The sequence below is a fragment of the Folsomia candida genome, unplaced genomic scaffold (assembly GCF_002217175.1).
Source record: "Folsomia candida strain VU population unplaced genomic scaffold, ASM221717v1 Fcan01_Sc002, whole genome shotgun sequence".
Taxonomy (NCBI): domain Eukaryota; kingdom Metazoa; phylum Arthropoda; class Collembola; order Entomobryomorpha; family Isotomidae; genus Folsomia; species Folsomia candida.
In genome coordinates, this window is record NW_019091194.1 from 19,399,469 (window position 1) to 19,415,628 (window position 16,160).

General features: G+C 41.8%; 1 protein-coding gene across 12 annotated transcripts in view; it reads left to right on the forward strand.

Moving 5' to 3' along the window:
- LOC110843569 (protein sickie) overlaps positions 1-16,160 on the forward strand; it is a 163,378-nt gene that overhangs the window by 78,750 nt on the left and 68,468 nt on the right. For 11 of the 12 annotated variants that reach the window (XM_035848225.1, XM_035848229.1, XM_022089536.2 and 8 more), the window contains 6 exons: positions 5,831-6,011; positions 8,092-8,309; positions 8,400-8,499; positions 8,770-10,601; positions 11,277-11,468; positions 11,927-12,131. In XM_035848225.1, the coding sequence (XP_035704118.1) occupies positions 5,831-6,011; positions 8,092-8,309; positions 8,400-8,499; positions 8,770-10,601; positions 11,277-11,468; positions 11,927-12,131 (2,728 nt within the window). The remainder of the gene's footprint in view (positions 1-5,830; positions 6,012-8,091; positions 8,310-8,399; positions 8,500-8,769; positions 10,602-11,276; positions 11,469-11,926; positions 12,132-16,160) is intronic. The other variant, XM_035848223.1, reaches the window with a different exon arrangement.

Here is a 16,160-nt window from a genome sequence, read left to right on the forward strand (position 1 = left end):
CACCAAGTTTTTCTTCTTTTCCCGTTCCCACAATGTGAAATAGAATTCTGTCTCAGAAAGAGAGAAAGGAGGAGAAAAAGAGCACATTTTCATGGGTGAGATGAAGTGATGTTCTTATATGTTGGGCGCATTATATGGGTTTAAATGGGCTCAGATTACAAGCATTACCCAGAATTTTTATAACTTTATGGGAGAGAGATGACAGATGCACACGGAAGGATGCATTGCTGCACTGCATTCTGCTGCACAACTGCTGCACGAGGAGAGAAACCAGAAAGAAATAAACTTGGGTTATTATATCCACGCTGTTTTATCCCACCCTCCTCCTCCTCCTAAATTTTTCAATGTTTTTAGTGCCAAGTTTTATGAAAATATTTCTCAGCTGCTGTGGGAGAGAGATGGACAAGTCTTGTCTGTGGACAGCCATGTACGTCAAGTGTCGTAGATGTATGTATTTCCACCCAATTCCTTTTATACCTGCCGAGTACCGACTGCTGCTGCAGCCAAGTGACGAGGGAGGAGGACATCGATCAAGGAAATCTTGACTTTCCCTTTCTCACTTTTACCCCAGCCATCTTATAAAGTAATGCACTTATCATTTATGACTTGCACCCATTTCAGACTGAGGGCTGGTCATTTTATGGGCACTAGCACTGAACTGAACACCCAAGTGGTGAGATTTCTGCGACAAGTGCAACATGGTGCATACGTAGCTAGATACATGCTTATGTAAGTGAGGAATATGTAAGGGCCATTCGAGAGGAGGGGATAAGATGATATTTATAAAGACAGATAGAGCACAGGCTACGTGTTGGCACGATCACGTCCAAAAACCCCAACGTCTGTAGTCCATCTTGGTCGTCGAAGAAACAAGATACATAAATCTGAATTACTTGTGAATGTCTTGCCATGAAGGGAAACATGAGGTTGACTCATCACTGTGGTGCGGCTGTCGTGGATGGAGTAATTCATGCCATGTAATGCATCTTGGGGATATTTTTTTAATGGTGGGTTATTTGATGACAGCATAAATATATTGTATTATGAAACGTAATAAAAATTAACGCCATTTTAAAATATGGTGCAAGTTCTAATGTGTCTAGCTAAGTATTCAACTCCAATAAATCTACACTAGTTGCACACAAAGAGATTTGAAAGTAAGCAAGATTGAGATATGATGGGGAGGTCAAAGATCGCCGTGTTAATGGACAAGGCTCCATTATTATTTCGCATTTGGTACAACACATTGTTCCATAATTGACAATTGATTGAAGTTCATATTACAACCGTGTCGATCTCGTATGACGACACGTTTCGCTGAAAAGAAGTCTTTCAAATCATCACAAACGCTTATTCAGCACAAACGACCATTATTCAAATGAGATATTTTAAAGTTGAGAAATAGAAATATCGATTGATTGATGTTTTGCATATTTAGTATTTAAATTTCTAGTAAGTTATGTATGCACAAATTTAGTTTATGGGAAACATTGTTTAACTTTCTCGCTAATAAATTCGCACAGCCCGACAACGACCCCACACAAAATCTGGTACTAAAACATAATACGCATGGCATAACCATATGTAGTCGTAAATATCTTTCCCAATTGTGTTGTCCACTTCACGGGTTGGGAAAAGGTGACCAAACGCACATTTCCTAAATTAGACTCAGTTCCTCCATCCAGTTCTCCCTGCGACGAACAAATAGTCATAAATTTCCTACCAGCCAACAACACAATGTTCGCATGTACATGGATACGTTTTCACTGAAATTGGAATGGGATTTGTCCCAGACTCGGTTTCCAACACGGTCGGACAGATTAAATTAATTTGAGATCAGATAAGTACACAATTATCCTCGTGGTCAACCAATCCTCCACAAAACAACCACCGCATGCATGCTCATGTTTATTGCATATTAACAACAAACCTGAGAGAATGCTTTCTTTTTGTGTGCCCACAAGCATTGCATTTGGTTTGAGTAACATGTTTAATTTCAACTCTAGACTAATCTCCACAAAGAGGAAAGAGTTAAAGATGAAATCTATATTGTTATTTTGTTCTGCAACTCTAAAACGAAATGGAAAAAGATGTTAGTTAAATCGGATCGTGTTCCGTTGTCGTTGGAGTTAGATATTTCACCCTCGCTTTTTTGGCTTCCTCCTCCTCCTCTTAACCCGACGACTTGAGTGCCATTATCTTAAGAGACCACCAAACAGCCAACATATTATAACACAAGGAGCAACATACATAAACGAAAAAATAATGGCACATGCATTTCTTAGAAAACAGATTCACAATGAAACCACTGCAGCATAAATTATGCAAAGAATTGTCTCCATTTCTGGTAAATTGCATCTCTCTGAACTTGAAAAGAGAGATATTGTGAAAAAATGGAGATTTTTTCATGTCATAAATTTCCATTTTAAATAAAACTGTGTGCGGTTAGTTGCAGGTGGTTTTTTCCTCGAGTCGTATTTATGATGAGTTATGACAATTTTTGTAAAAATCTGAATTACCTTAAAAGTTGTCTGCCAAGTTTTGACACGTATTTATTTACTCATGATACGCGTCGCATCGGAATTTTCATTAATTTCATACATTTCACTCGAAAAGTGGGCCAGCAGCAGATACGGCTACCGCACATCCTAAATTAAACAGAACCTCATCACACCCAAAACTAACCAACATTGCCGTATCATCATCATCCCAGGAACCATATCCTTTACTTTACACCAATTTAACCCTTGGGAGTGGTTACATCTTTATCAAACTTCCCTGACAAGCAGCCTCATCTCCTCGGCTGTGTGATAATAACGGATTAAATTAAAGCAAATTCATTCTGTTCGCTCTAATTTCACTCCTCTCACAAGCCGTGAAATCGAATCTGACTGACTGACTCGCTGTCTCAAAGGATAAGCCAGAAGTGTCACTTGATCCACATTTGCCATCTCCAAAACATAAGAACTACTTACTTCTTCAAAGCTGCTGAGCATCCAGCCGATTGAGAAAACTGCGACTCGAGTAGTTTAATTTTACTTTTAAGCATTTCGATTTAAACCCAATTTGTTGTAGAATTAATTGTAAGTTGAGAAGTGTGTAGCCAGAGGCATGCACTTTTATGTCGCGTTTAGAGCAAGTAAAACTCGCATAATAATAATATGACGGCTTGATGATGATAGAAACTGGGATGGGTACGCAGAACTAAATCCTCCACGATGAAGGAACGATATCGTTACAACCAAGCAGTGATCGTGGAATGAAATTATAATCATGGCCTGTCTCTCGCAGCAGTGTTCTCATCTCGGCGTGCAAGATATGGTGATGATGTTGCTTGTTTTACGTAGTGGGCACATAAGCAATAATAATAAAATATCGTCGTTTCAGATGAGATACTCAAGTGCACAGTAAGTCACATTGTTGTTGAAGCAGGGTGGAGTGAATTGCGAGGTGTGTGCACTTCATGCGAGGGATAATCTTGAACAATTAGATTGAATTCATTTTATTATTTAGGAGTCAATCCCAATAGTGCAGGCTGACTTATGTAAAAACCGTGTCTGACCTAACCTTAAGTTTTCGTGGAGATTGATAATTTAAATTCTAGACTAAACCACACCGCACTCGTTTCACACGCTGCTTCCATTCCATTTGTGGCTGAAATGCGCGTGGAATCCAGTTTTTCATTATTACATATCGTTAATAAACGGAAAGTAAATATCTACGAGGCTGCATTTAAGTGAGTCTGCGGAGGAATAAATGCGTGCAGTTGGATCGGAGGATATGAGTGATTATCATATTACATGAAAACTCACCAATGCACTTGACAGATCAAAGACCATTGTTGGCTGCTTGGTTTGTTGGTTCAGTTCAGCGGACGGAGTGATTTCACATATTGTTATCTTCTCGTAAGAATGGTTTGCATTTTTAGCATAAGAAGAAGTACATACGTGCATAAGAGAGTTGCATGGCTCACTGTTGTTGAACTTACAATAAAAGATTTGGTCAGACTTGAGTGAGCGAACAGTGCGCTTTTGGCAGTGGATGAATTATCATCGGATTCAATCTCATTCTTATAATTTATCCCGTGTGTGTTTGTGTGTACATTGTGTTTCTTCTCAAACGTGTGTGCAAAGTTCCTGAGTTTTGTAGATAAATAAACGTGTAAAATTGTTTCTAACTGGAGTATTATCCTGGGAATCGTGGTGCACTTTTTGTACGCGTTATTCACCCCTTTTTTGTGATATTAGTTGCTGATTTTGTGCTCAACTAACTAACATGATACGTCACGGAAACTTTAACTGATTAGACAAAGTCTCAGCCAGTAATAAAGTCTGACGGGAAGAGAGAGACACCACACAACAGGGTTCATGAATCTTGTTAGGAAGAATACTCTAATAAAAAAGTGCTTGTGTTGTTTTACCTCATAAATAGAAGACTTCTTCTTCGCTATGATGCAATAAAACCAAGTTTTCTTCCTGCACAAGTAATGTGGTTTGAATTGAATCGAGCTAATCTTAAATGTGCCCATCTTTCCGAATTAATTGTATTTCTTCCTTCTTCCCAATCTCGCACCTTGTATGGGTCGACTTTACGTGACTTACGAGACGACCAGCGTTTTAATGAGAGTGATTAATGTCATTGTACATATAGCGATTCTTGTCTCAAAAATATTGCACTTCAATTTTCTGCCGTTACAGAAATGTACTCCACTTAAAAGTAGGCATTGCATAAAACTAAAGCTAGATATTTAAACTCCACCCTCGTCGTTGCATACTTCACAAAAGACATATTGCAGCTCATTACGTCCAACACGTAGAAGTAGAAAGCAGGAAAGATTACGCAAATAAATCCCCATCATTTGCTGCTCTTTCCCCATATTTGTTTAGGAGAAAGTGCGTAATTGCATGCATCCACCAGGAGATAGTGCAGGCAGCAGGGTTGCATTAGCATTTTATGGACTGGCTGGATACCCAAGAAGAACAATGACGAAAAGAGTGGAGATGGCCAAAGTCAGATGGGACGACAACCTAGCTCCCTCGACGTGCTTTTGCTTTCTCAAACCTCTCTCCTCTCAAACAAATGACAATTCTCAAGTAGACTTTGCTTACATACGTGCTTGTAGATTGGTGGGTGGGTGGGTTAGATCGAGATGATGGGGAATCCAGCGGTGGTGGTGGTGGTGTTCCATCGCGTTAAAAATTCATTCATAGGAAATTGAAATGGGGGACAAGAGTTGTCGTTTATCTTCCGTTTTGGACAAGCAGCAAACTATGGACAAGTGCATCAAGTGATGGCTGCTGCTGCTCCAAAACGGGGTGCACATCCACGTCGATAAAACATTCTTCAACTATTCTTGACGTTTATTTGACAATTTGATAAAAAATGAGATTAAGAAATGTTTGTTTTAGACTCAGTTTTTTTAGAAGGAATAAATTATCTCGCTTCTTCAATCTTGCTTACTCGACTACTCGATATCAAATTGTACATGGTCGAGTGCCATTCGATTTCGATTTCAAAACTTATATATCTTGAGATTCAAAAACTCACTTTCATTTCCTTTTTGACTTGCTTGAAGTTAAAACTTAAATTTTCACCGAGAGAGAAGCAGGGTATCCACAAGGGTTGAAATTATTACACGACATCACCATCATCATCATCACGACGATGGGATAATGTATTTCTGTTCCTTCCTCTTTTTGGTCGATGTGGAAGTTGGGATGATGATGATGATTGTAATCAAAGGAGAAAACGGAGATCTGATGTTGATGAAGATTAATTGCATTTTCTCCCACGAGTTTTCATGCTTTTCTTTTTACGTTTTATTCCACAGGAAGTGTTCCAGTGGTTGCAAAGCCGGCTTCGGGGAGTAGTTCCAGGTCGAGTTCTCCTTCCGGTGGTGGTGGTGGTTTGGCACACTCGTTCATCCCCACGCCAAGGTCCTCCTCGTCCATCCCCTCCGCCCCTTCCAGCTGCAGATCCTCACTCCATGAGAAGCATCTCAATAATGCCAAGTAAGTACCGTTTTCGAATTTTATTTATTCCCCTCCCCTTCCTTCTCAAAACCACATTAGTTAGTGTGTGCGGCAAGAGCGTGTCGTTGTATAAAAAAATGCCTGAAAGACAGCATAATTTTGCTAAGTAAGTGAGGATGAGAGAGAGTTGTGTACTACATCCATAATTCTCTCGGGCTTCGAGTTCCGACTAGTTTTATGACCGGTTGGTTGGTTGGATCATGGATTTGAATTGTAGGCACAACTCGTGGTAATAAGTCACTCAGTAGTTGTGGCTAAATTGCCTCCGTCTCTGGCTCGAGGACCTGAGCAAATCTTTGATTACTTTCGTTTACCAAGTAGCCCAGCACAGCGTTCGGTGTGCTTTTCACGATAATAATTTTGAGAACCAGTTGATACAGAGGGTGTCCGCAGTTTATATGAACAGTATGAATTATCTTATAACTTCTGAACACGATGACTGTGAATTACTTTAACGATCTCAATGTGTTCTCCATTCTTCCTAGCAACAAGTCTGAGTCTTGGTTTCCAACTTCCAAACACATTTTGAGACGTTTCAGGGGAGACAAGATCCCATTCTTGATTTAGAACTTTCCAAAGCCCAACCAAAGTTCATGACTTCCTCTTGAAAATGCTTTGTTTCAGGCATCCAAACCTGAAAAAATCCATCTGACCCGTGTCAGATTACTGAATATGGACCTCGGAATAAGATGTCGAGGTCATTCCGGTTCTTTCTTATAAATCTTGGGCGTAATGCTGAGTTAACCAAGCAGTATGTGAAGATGCCGCATCGTTATGGATGCAAACTTTGTAAAGCTCCTCAAATTGCTTCGTTCGAATTTTGACCTCCAAAAACGTCTGTAAAGCACTCTCCATAAAGTGCTTCGAGTTAATTTTTGCATTAAACCCAACAGGTATCAATTCTAGCACTCCATGGTCCGTCATTGCACCAACCACCAGAAATCAGTCAGACAGCTTTTCCTTCTTTTCAGACCCATAGTTTGAAACCTGCTTCTGGTCGTTTCTGAAGCGAATTATTTTTATCCTGTTATAGTTTTGAAGGTAGCAGAGTGCCCCGGTCAATGTGACGACAAATCCGGAGTTTGTACTTCCAACATGACCTTCAAACAGCCTTCAACTGCTAGTTTTTTGTTTACAACATTGGATAATTTTAGTGTTCCGAATTTCGCCTTCCTAAGGACTCCTTTTTCAAAGTTGTGATTTATAACACGATTAACGTGTTCAAGAGGCATCTGGGATTGTGTTGTGACCTTTGCTTGGTCGGAGGATTCTCATTGAGAGGGAGGCAGTCATTTTGCTTGAGGGTGAGAGAATTCGTCGTTTTGAGGGGTATGCATTTTTAAATGTACATTGGTCGGATTTAACTAATTACCATCGTTTTCTTGCAAAATTGATGAAGGGATATATGAGGGACACGATAAGATGGGTTTCAGATTTTTGGATAATCGTTTGGGCACTTTCCGCGGCCAAATTAGCTTCGGAAACCGCTTTTACGCCTCCCCCCACTTCGGGGTCACTTTTTGGGGCCAGCTTTGCAGATAGAAATTTGAAACTTTGCACAGCTGTAGTCATGACCTTCGAGTCCGTGCTTGCCAAATTTGGCGCCAATTGGATCATCCGTTCGCATGTTACCCGTGTAAATCTAGTGTTCATATAATCTACGGACATCCTGTATTTGCGTGAACGTGTGTGCGTGAATGTCTCGCCGAGAGTGAGTCCTATACTCCATTTCACTTCCTCCTCTTCATCGCTATCCGATAACTTAATTAAACTTGCAGGATTCCGGTGCGTAAATTATTGCCGGAAAGAGTGGAGTGGAATGGACTTGGGTTTTCGAGTGAATTAGTTAGTTTCACATTGATCAATGAGCTCAACACAATAATCCGACAACCCCCCGGTGACACTGTATTCCTTGTAATTTCCTCAAAAGGCAGGAATCTGTAAAAAGTGCGATTCAAATATGAATGAAAATCCATGTCGGCGTGATTCCCTCCAATTTGTAGAATATTTAACAAATTACTCGCACAAAGCGGTATGATTTATTCACTTTTTTCCACAGAAACTCTTCCATTGCGGGACCATCACCTTCCACGAGCAACAAATCTTCGTCATCCGTTCGACAAAGTTCCGTCACCTCGGCTTCCATCCACTCTTCCAATTTGACCAGTGCGTCGTCCAATGGTTCACCGGGTGGTGGGGTCAATGGGAAAAATAACTCGTCCATGCTGGAAAAGTTTAAATTTTTCAAGGATAAGGACAAAAGCGAGAAGTTGAAAAGTAGGAAAAAAATTATGTTGTATTTAAGCATGAAATTTGAGTGCAGTCAAACTGTCATAAAAACTTATGCCGAATTTTGTGTTCCGTCAGCGTCTACAGGTTCGAAACGAACTTCCAGTTCGAGTGGGTTCAGTTCAGCGAGGTCAGAAAGGTCCGACTCGTCCGTGAGTCTTTGCAGCGACAGTAAAACGTAAGAACTTCTTCACCACCACCAAGTTCCCAACGTGTATTCGTTCTCCCCCTGTTTTACGAGGATTGTATTAATTTACGCTTCTCCTCCTTTAATGACGACGAGTTCGGTTTCGTAATGAAGCCAAAAGTTGTGAATGAATGAGGACTCTCATTTATTCCTCCTCATAACATTCCTGTCGTGTCCGCCCAATGAGAGATTTTGTGTACTTTATTGTGTTTTCCATTCCCTAGTAATGCGCCTCAATGAAATTTTATTGGATTAAATTAGGGGCGAAGGGTCCGCGGATGGCCGAGGAGTAATTTACCACGAGAGGGAGAAAGATCATTTCGGAGGATATAACGGGTCCATTATTCCCCAATCATCCGTCGTCGGTCCATCTGGAGACTCCTCTGCTTCCACTCCTCGCCTCGCAATCAAAGGTTTTCGCCAAAAGATTGGAAAGGCCATCAACTCCAACTCGAAAGAATCCAAAAATCATCACAGTCATCACCAGTCACCAAAGTCGTCGAGGAAGGACGGCGAGGTAAATTCGGGACCAAGTGGAGCTTCTTCCTCTGGGAAAGGGTTTCCCAACCGACAACAAAGGACCAGTTCATCTTCCGCAGAATCTCAACAACCAGAGAAGCACGTTAGCAGTGGTGGTGGTGGGGGTGGGGGTAAGGAGGGTCGGGGAAAGTTAAGTGGTGAAAGTGGTGGTAGTGTTCCAACGAATGGTGGTCAAGGATTCTTACGACAACCTAAACCGTCCAGCAGCAACAGTCGAGATAACCGGAATCGCTTCTCAGGAACGGGAATACCCACTCGAAACAGTTTAATTGTGACGAACAATAGCAGTGCGAGCAACTCGAGGGATGAATTGCTACATCCGTACCATCACTCGTCCAACGGATTGGATTCTGCTGGTTCCAACAATAGTGTTCATTCCTCCATGTCTTCAATCAACGGTGGCAGTCTTCTAGGTTCGAATAATACGGGAATACCCAAACCTACCGCGGCAGTGAAAGGCACCTCCAAGCAACAAAGTCAATCGAACATCAAGGAGGAGAAACTTCTTTCCACCTCGCTGTCAAGAGAGGCATTGAAAGACTGTCCAACTCTTGGAAATGCTTCACTAACCAGGAATAGAAGAGGGATGGGAGAAAGCAGTAATGACACCAACTCCGCTACTCCTTCTCTGGAACAAGCCGAGTCAACAAACAAGTCCTCGCCTGCTTCTGCCGCAGACTTGAAACCTGGACCAGCGTCAACAGCCCCCAGCTTTTCCAAAGCGAAAGGCAATGTTTCCGAGGCAGGTGGAGGAGGAATGACGACCAAAAAAGAAGATGACAAACCACAGATGGAAAGTGGTATCTCGACCACAAAACCTATCGACCCATCCATCACGATAGCAATGGTGGCTCCGATGCAAAGCCTGTCCACGTCCACCTCCGTGTCCAGCGTGGACTCGTCGTCCCAGTCATTATCGCAATCTCAGATGTCATCTCATTCAAACTCGTCTGAAGCGAGTGTCATTCTTGCCAAAGGTTTGCAACATCAACTCCTCCAACAGAAGCAAAATATTGCAAACTCTCCCATGAAAAACGGAGCAAACAGCACAGCCACCGGTCTGGCCAGCTCGAATGCTACCAGCTCCATGACGATAGCCCAAACTCATTCCGTTTCCGCTGCCACAAACAACAAGTCAGAAGGAAGAGAGCTAATAATCACTGATGAGAGTGGCCCGAGCACGAAAGTGAGCCCGATGTCAGTCTTTGGAGGTTCTGGTTCCTCCTCGATGGGAAGTTTGAACAAGTGCGCGTTGGAATCGTCCTCCGGCGCGTCTTCCGCGGGGGACCTGGGCAGCAGTGGCGAACTGCGGAGTGGTTCTTCCGGAGCGAGCAGTAACCGTCCAAGCGTCGGAGGCTTGTCTCCAAACAATGGGAACAATGAAGCAATTCCAGAATGTGACGAGGACGACTTGCTCCTCAACGTCACTCCGATGGAGCCCATGACCTACGAGTACATCAAGAGTCCTCCCAGTGGACATCAAACCCCCGGATTTTTGTCACCCAAGAGTTCCAGCGGAGTGAGCGGGGGTGGAATTCATCTCGGAAGGATTGGTATGTTCAGAATATTTTCATTACGAGTCTCTTCCTCGGAAACACTGAGATTTTCATTAGCTTTGTGCTTTTCAATTCGAGATCGGATTTGGAATCAAATGAATTGTTGTATAGGCAAATGTACTGCTTTCTCCTGAGCTGGGAAAGAATGCCTTGGGTTCAGAGGGAGAGAGGAAGAAAGCAGTAATCCCATCACCCCTTCCTTCTTATTCCTTCCTTGCTATTTACTTACGTACATACGGAGAGGATTTAGTCGTGCATTCTTTCAGAAAGATGCTCAGATCAAACCAAGATGACATTTTTCTGTTTTCGTCGTCTCTGATACGATTACATTTGCTCAAATGGTGTACATGTGCTCTCTTCTCCCTCTCTTGTTCTCTTCTTCTTGGGGTTCTACTTATTTGCCTATGGCTGTTTTTGGTTGGGAAAATATTGAGTCATTCATGGATCAGAACTAGGATTTTGGGTGGATTAGTTCTTTTTTCCCCTTCACCTTTCACCGAGCTTTCACCCTTTCTTAATCTACGTCAGAGTGAAAGCGGAGAAAAATGTATGCATACATGATTTTCCATTTCTTACACAATTAAGTTCAATAATGGAAGGAATATGCTAATGAAAACCTGACCTGAGAGATTTGCCCGACACGTTTTTCAATATTGACTCGTGGTCTCACAGGTCCCTGCAATAACGGGAATGGCAGAATCCTAAACCGTCCCTTTAACCCGTACGGCGACCCTGTCCGCCTCATGAGGACTGACGGTGGTGGGGGAGGTGGTGGAAACGTCAAGTATGGAAATCGTCAGTATGCCGCATCCGTCGGGGAGAACGAGTACTCTGAGATTGACAACTACGATATCAACGCTGGGGGTGAGTTAAAAGAAGCCAGATTTCCGATTCGACTACGCGTCTGCCCTCCATCGGCACGCTTTCAAACTTTCCGGCTTGCTTTTCCCAATCGTTTTCTCTTTGTTCACTTTTACCCGTCGTACTTTCACCCGGGTTTCATAGAGATCGTGACTGCATTTTGGCAGCATATTGTTTTGTCTCAAATTCCCGGGTATATGTACACTTTTCTAATGCTTTTCTGCTTCTTAGAAAATATCTATACTTTCGCAACACACTGCTTTGTCTCAAATTCCCGTCTCTTCCCGAGTATACAATTTTCCAATGAATTCCTGCTTCTTAGAAAAGATTGCCGCATTACGTAACGCAGTTGAGTCCTCTCTTAATTCTTAATCGTAGTGTTGCTTGCTACTTCGTTTTATGTAATTTCTTAAGGGAATCTACTCCCCTACAGTTGAGGTTTAATCTCGTTAAAATTACAGGATATCTCTCCGACGGAGATTTGCTCATGTCTGGAAGTAATGGGAATCGGTCTAGCAACAACGACGGATATCTCTCCGAGTCCGGTTATTCCCGTCGCCACCAAGCAAATTATAAGAATGAGGTAACCTCCTCCGGGAACAAGTCCTCGTTTCACCGTATAAATCAAAACAACAACAACAAGCACGGCCTCATACCGGAAGACAGGTCAGATTCATTTTCATTGTCGCACATATTGCTACATTTCAGAATATTCGGTCCTTTATTACTCCAAATTTGCCAAGCTTCGAGTTGAAAGACGGGTACAACTTGTTGTTATCATTGTTATGTAGCCTAGATATTGACATTTTATTCTTCCTGAAATATTTAGTCTGCTCTGCTGTGTGACTACATACACCTCACATTTGTCCATCCATTACTCTGCCACATGAATTTTCATCATGTTTACCTTAATGTTGTGCAATCACCCCATTTTCCGCAATGTGGCATATTTATTATCAGCTCCCGTAGTTAATGTGACACGGTTTGGTGGTGGTGGTGGCGGTGTGTTGTGTTTCTATACCGCTGGTGGAATGAACATCAAAACTTTCATCACTTTACTATCCCCTCTGGCATAATTACTTATTACTGTTTACCTTACTTACTTACCCACCCATCCATCCAGCAGATGCCTTGAATTAGCACCGAGCTGCCTGTTGTCTCCTCGTGCGAGAAATAATGGAGGAGAAACGAAACGAAATAGGTGAAACCCAGCAGAGAGTCAGAGATAATTCCAAATTCTGTGCATACTTACCTGTGCTAATCAGGAGTAAGGGGTACACTGTGTACACGGGACAAGTCAGGTTCTGAAATTGAAATCAGCAGTGGATGGATGCAAAGTGCGGCAAGCTTTCCTGGAAATGTAAATCGTATTGTTTCATATTCGCGAATTGAGGGAGAGGTTGGAGAGGGAAGGGAAATGATGTGAGGGTGCATCGTACCATGCCGTGTCATAGTGAGAGAGCAGCGTGGAAAAGGGGGAGAAAGTAGATGGATTGCCAAACCGAATTTGCAAAGTACCCAAACCACCGTAAACACTATTTTAGTTTCGTGAGATGTACATACATACATGCGTACGTACGTACGAACGTGTCGAGGTGGGTCGTGGGTGGGTGGGTGGAACGTTCGGACAGGATTAGTCACAAAATTTCTCTGAGAAAAACATTGCCTGCAGGAGTGCGGAAAGTGAAGCAGTTCTCAAACATTTCGCAATCTTGTACGTGCGTGAAGGAGAATTACTTAGCGAATAAACCGGAAATATCCGTCTAGAAGAGGTTAATTATTATAATAAATCGGATTTACATTGGTGTTATCGTGAAAAAGTTCGATTTTGTTTTCTCTCTCGGTCAGGATCAGAGTTAGATAAACTCGATAATTTAATTCCGTAGATTTTGACAAGTTTTGAGAATCCTGAAGGATTTCAGAGTGGTGACTACTTCACCTCCACCACCACCACCACGGTCGGTATTGACTCGAATCAGTTTTCTCTCCAAATGTGATCCATTCGTGGCGTGCTGTTCTCATACTGTCACCTCCTCGCAAATTCTATTAATGGGGAGAAAGTGAGAGTTAGTCAGCGAAGGTTGTGTGGTGATGTGATTTGAGATGAGCCGAAAAGTGCTTCGCACTCGAGAATCCCAATCCACTTCTTCTTCCAATTTAATCCAACGACGAGAGGAACGTCAACCACCCAGCTTTTTTCCTGGAAGCTCCAATTCTCCCACTAGTGATGTCATTCCTGGAAAATCGACGCTGAAAAACAAGTGTACGACGAGGTTCTACACCGATCAGTATGGCTCCATCCGTCGATACGCAGTATTTCGCTCACAGTAAGACAAAATAAGGCCAGTGTGTGTTTTCGCAATCTCAAAAAAGTTCATTAAGTCCAATCGTGTTATCGCCTTTCTTATCCACCTTCGTGTCGAAAATCCACTTATTTTCAATTACTTTCAAGACAAAGTAAAAGGTTTCTTGAATTGTATGTCAAGCAGGATTAAACCATCATGTTTCATTATTAATGAACAATCTTCTCCTCCGTGTCGCATTGTTCTCATTTAAAATATGGGTTTGCTTCTTACTCTGTAGATTCTGCACAATGTGTCGCGTACAAATTTAATTTGAATCAAGTACACTCTAAATCCTCAACAAGTCTGTGTAGATATTAGAATTCGATCCTGATCTCATCCTTGATGGTGATAGATTCGCTGAAATATTAATTTTTGAGGCAAAATGGACAGGCCTTTTTTGTCTGTACCATTTAAACCAAATTTCAAATTTTCTATTCTGAATGTCGTCAGAATGCTCAAAAACATACCATATTTCGCATAGAAATAAGAAATAGGTGAGAAAAAAGGGATAATATTATTTCAATAAATTCAATCTCTCACAGAGATTGTAATTCTTAACGGAGTACGAGCTTAGCTTTTACATGATCCTTTCATTCCTTTTGCTCCACACATCTCGAGAATCATCTCGATCACCTTGCTGTCACTTTCTCCCAGTTTTCTTGACTCAGTCAGTGACAGAGTAGAAATTGATTTAATTCGAACTCTGATTTGAACAAGGCCGATGGATGGATGGATTGTAAATATAATGCAAATTGGAGAAACTGCGTTCTACATATTTACATGTATCTTTCTGTCATTTGCCAATCACTTAACTTCCTCCATGCATATCCATCCGTCAGATTGGGTAAAAACGATAGGTAAAACGTGATCCTTGCACAAATTTGGCATGTCAGGTGTGCACAAAAGAGGAGGAAGAAAGTCCTTCCAAATTACATCTGCATATCCGTTCTGTCAGCTCCATCCATTTTGATATTTTAATAATCTTCTTGATTCCAACAAAGGAGCACGGAGACGAAGAAATGAGACGACGTACGTGCCCAGACCATCGGTTTCTTCTTTAGAGTCGTGCCCATTATGCTTTTTCATCCAATATCGCTCCCTCTCCATGCTACATGCCCGTCTCAGCAGTGCATTCATGTTCAAGACTACATTTTGCAGACGACAAAACAGCAAAGTCCGTGCAGTAGAAATTGTGGGGTGTGTGAGGGCTTTGCCCGAATGGGAAACTTGTCTTGTCGAGTTTGCAGTTTAATAATGATATTAGAGCGGAAAAGTTGGTTAAATTCTTTGGAATTGTGCGGATGTCAGGATGAGATAGGCATGTGGCAAGATGTTTTTTATCCCAGTCCGCAAATCCACCCCGACCAAGACGGCAGGATTAGTGAAAGTGAATAGTGAAAGTAGTCACGTTAGCATTATTATTATTATATTTAGCTAAGGCTTCCTCCCAGCTAAATACTCTTCGTTGATGGTGGGTGTCATGATCTCGTGTTTTTTAATGTCAACTATAATGGTCCAACTGGGAAAAATTCTAAAAAGACAGAGCTGCACTAAAAACTGCGGGGTTTGACAAATATGCAATTTTGAATATAAATTATAACTGCAATAAAGAACAGACCGGTTATTGTTCAAATATTTACAATATTTAAGCATATCCAATAACCGGAAAATTAGTTCACTAATTTGTAAATAATTTCAACTCGAGTCACATTTCCTTCCACACCCAATTCCATATTTCTCCACCTATTTATTATCCCTGCTGGAATTAATGTCTCGAATCACTCACTCCGTCATCCACGCCCATATTGCTCTCCGACTCCCGTACCAAGAACCAATTTTGTGTATAAGTAAGTAATTAATCGGCTAAACGCCAGAGATAATTGAGCAGCACAATACCACCACGAGGCAGTTGGCCAGGCTGAAGTTAGTCATTAGATTATGTCCGACTTTCTAATAGCTTTCATCTCCTCGTACATATGCATGTATGCAGGAGCACATTTGCATCTGGCTTTTTCACCCACCTCGCAACCTAACCCAGCCATAAATTGAAACTCTGCAGTGTTCCCTTATTTATTCGGATTTTAAATTGGAAACCAGTCCTCGAACGAGCTAGTCTTCATCATCTGCCTGCCGCCTACTCTCTCGGCGTCCCTGTTGGCCACTCTTCGGACCATGAGGAACTAATTGAATTTTCATCTGCCAACGACCCGTTGTCTTACTTATTCCAAGTAAATGGATAAATTAACCGATTAATTTGATTCAACTTCTCTCTTCACAGTGAGATTTCGACCATGTATCGTATCCACACTCTGCTGGGCCAAACTAGTCATTTGTTGTGTTATGGATGGGT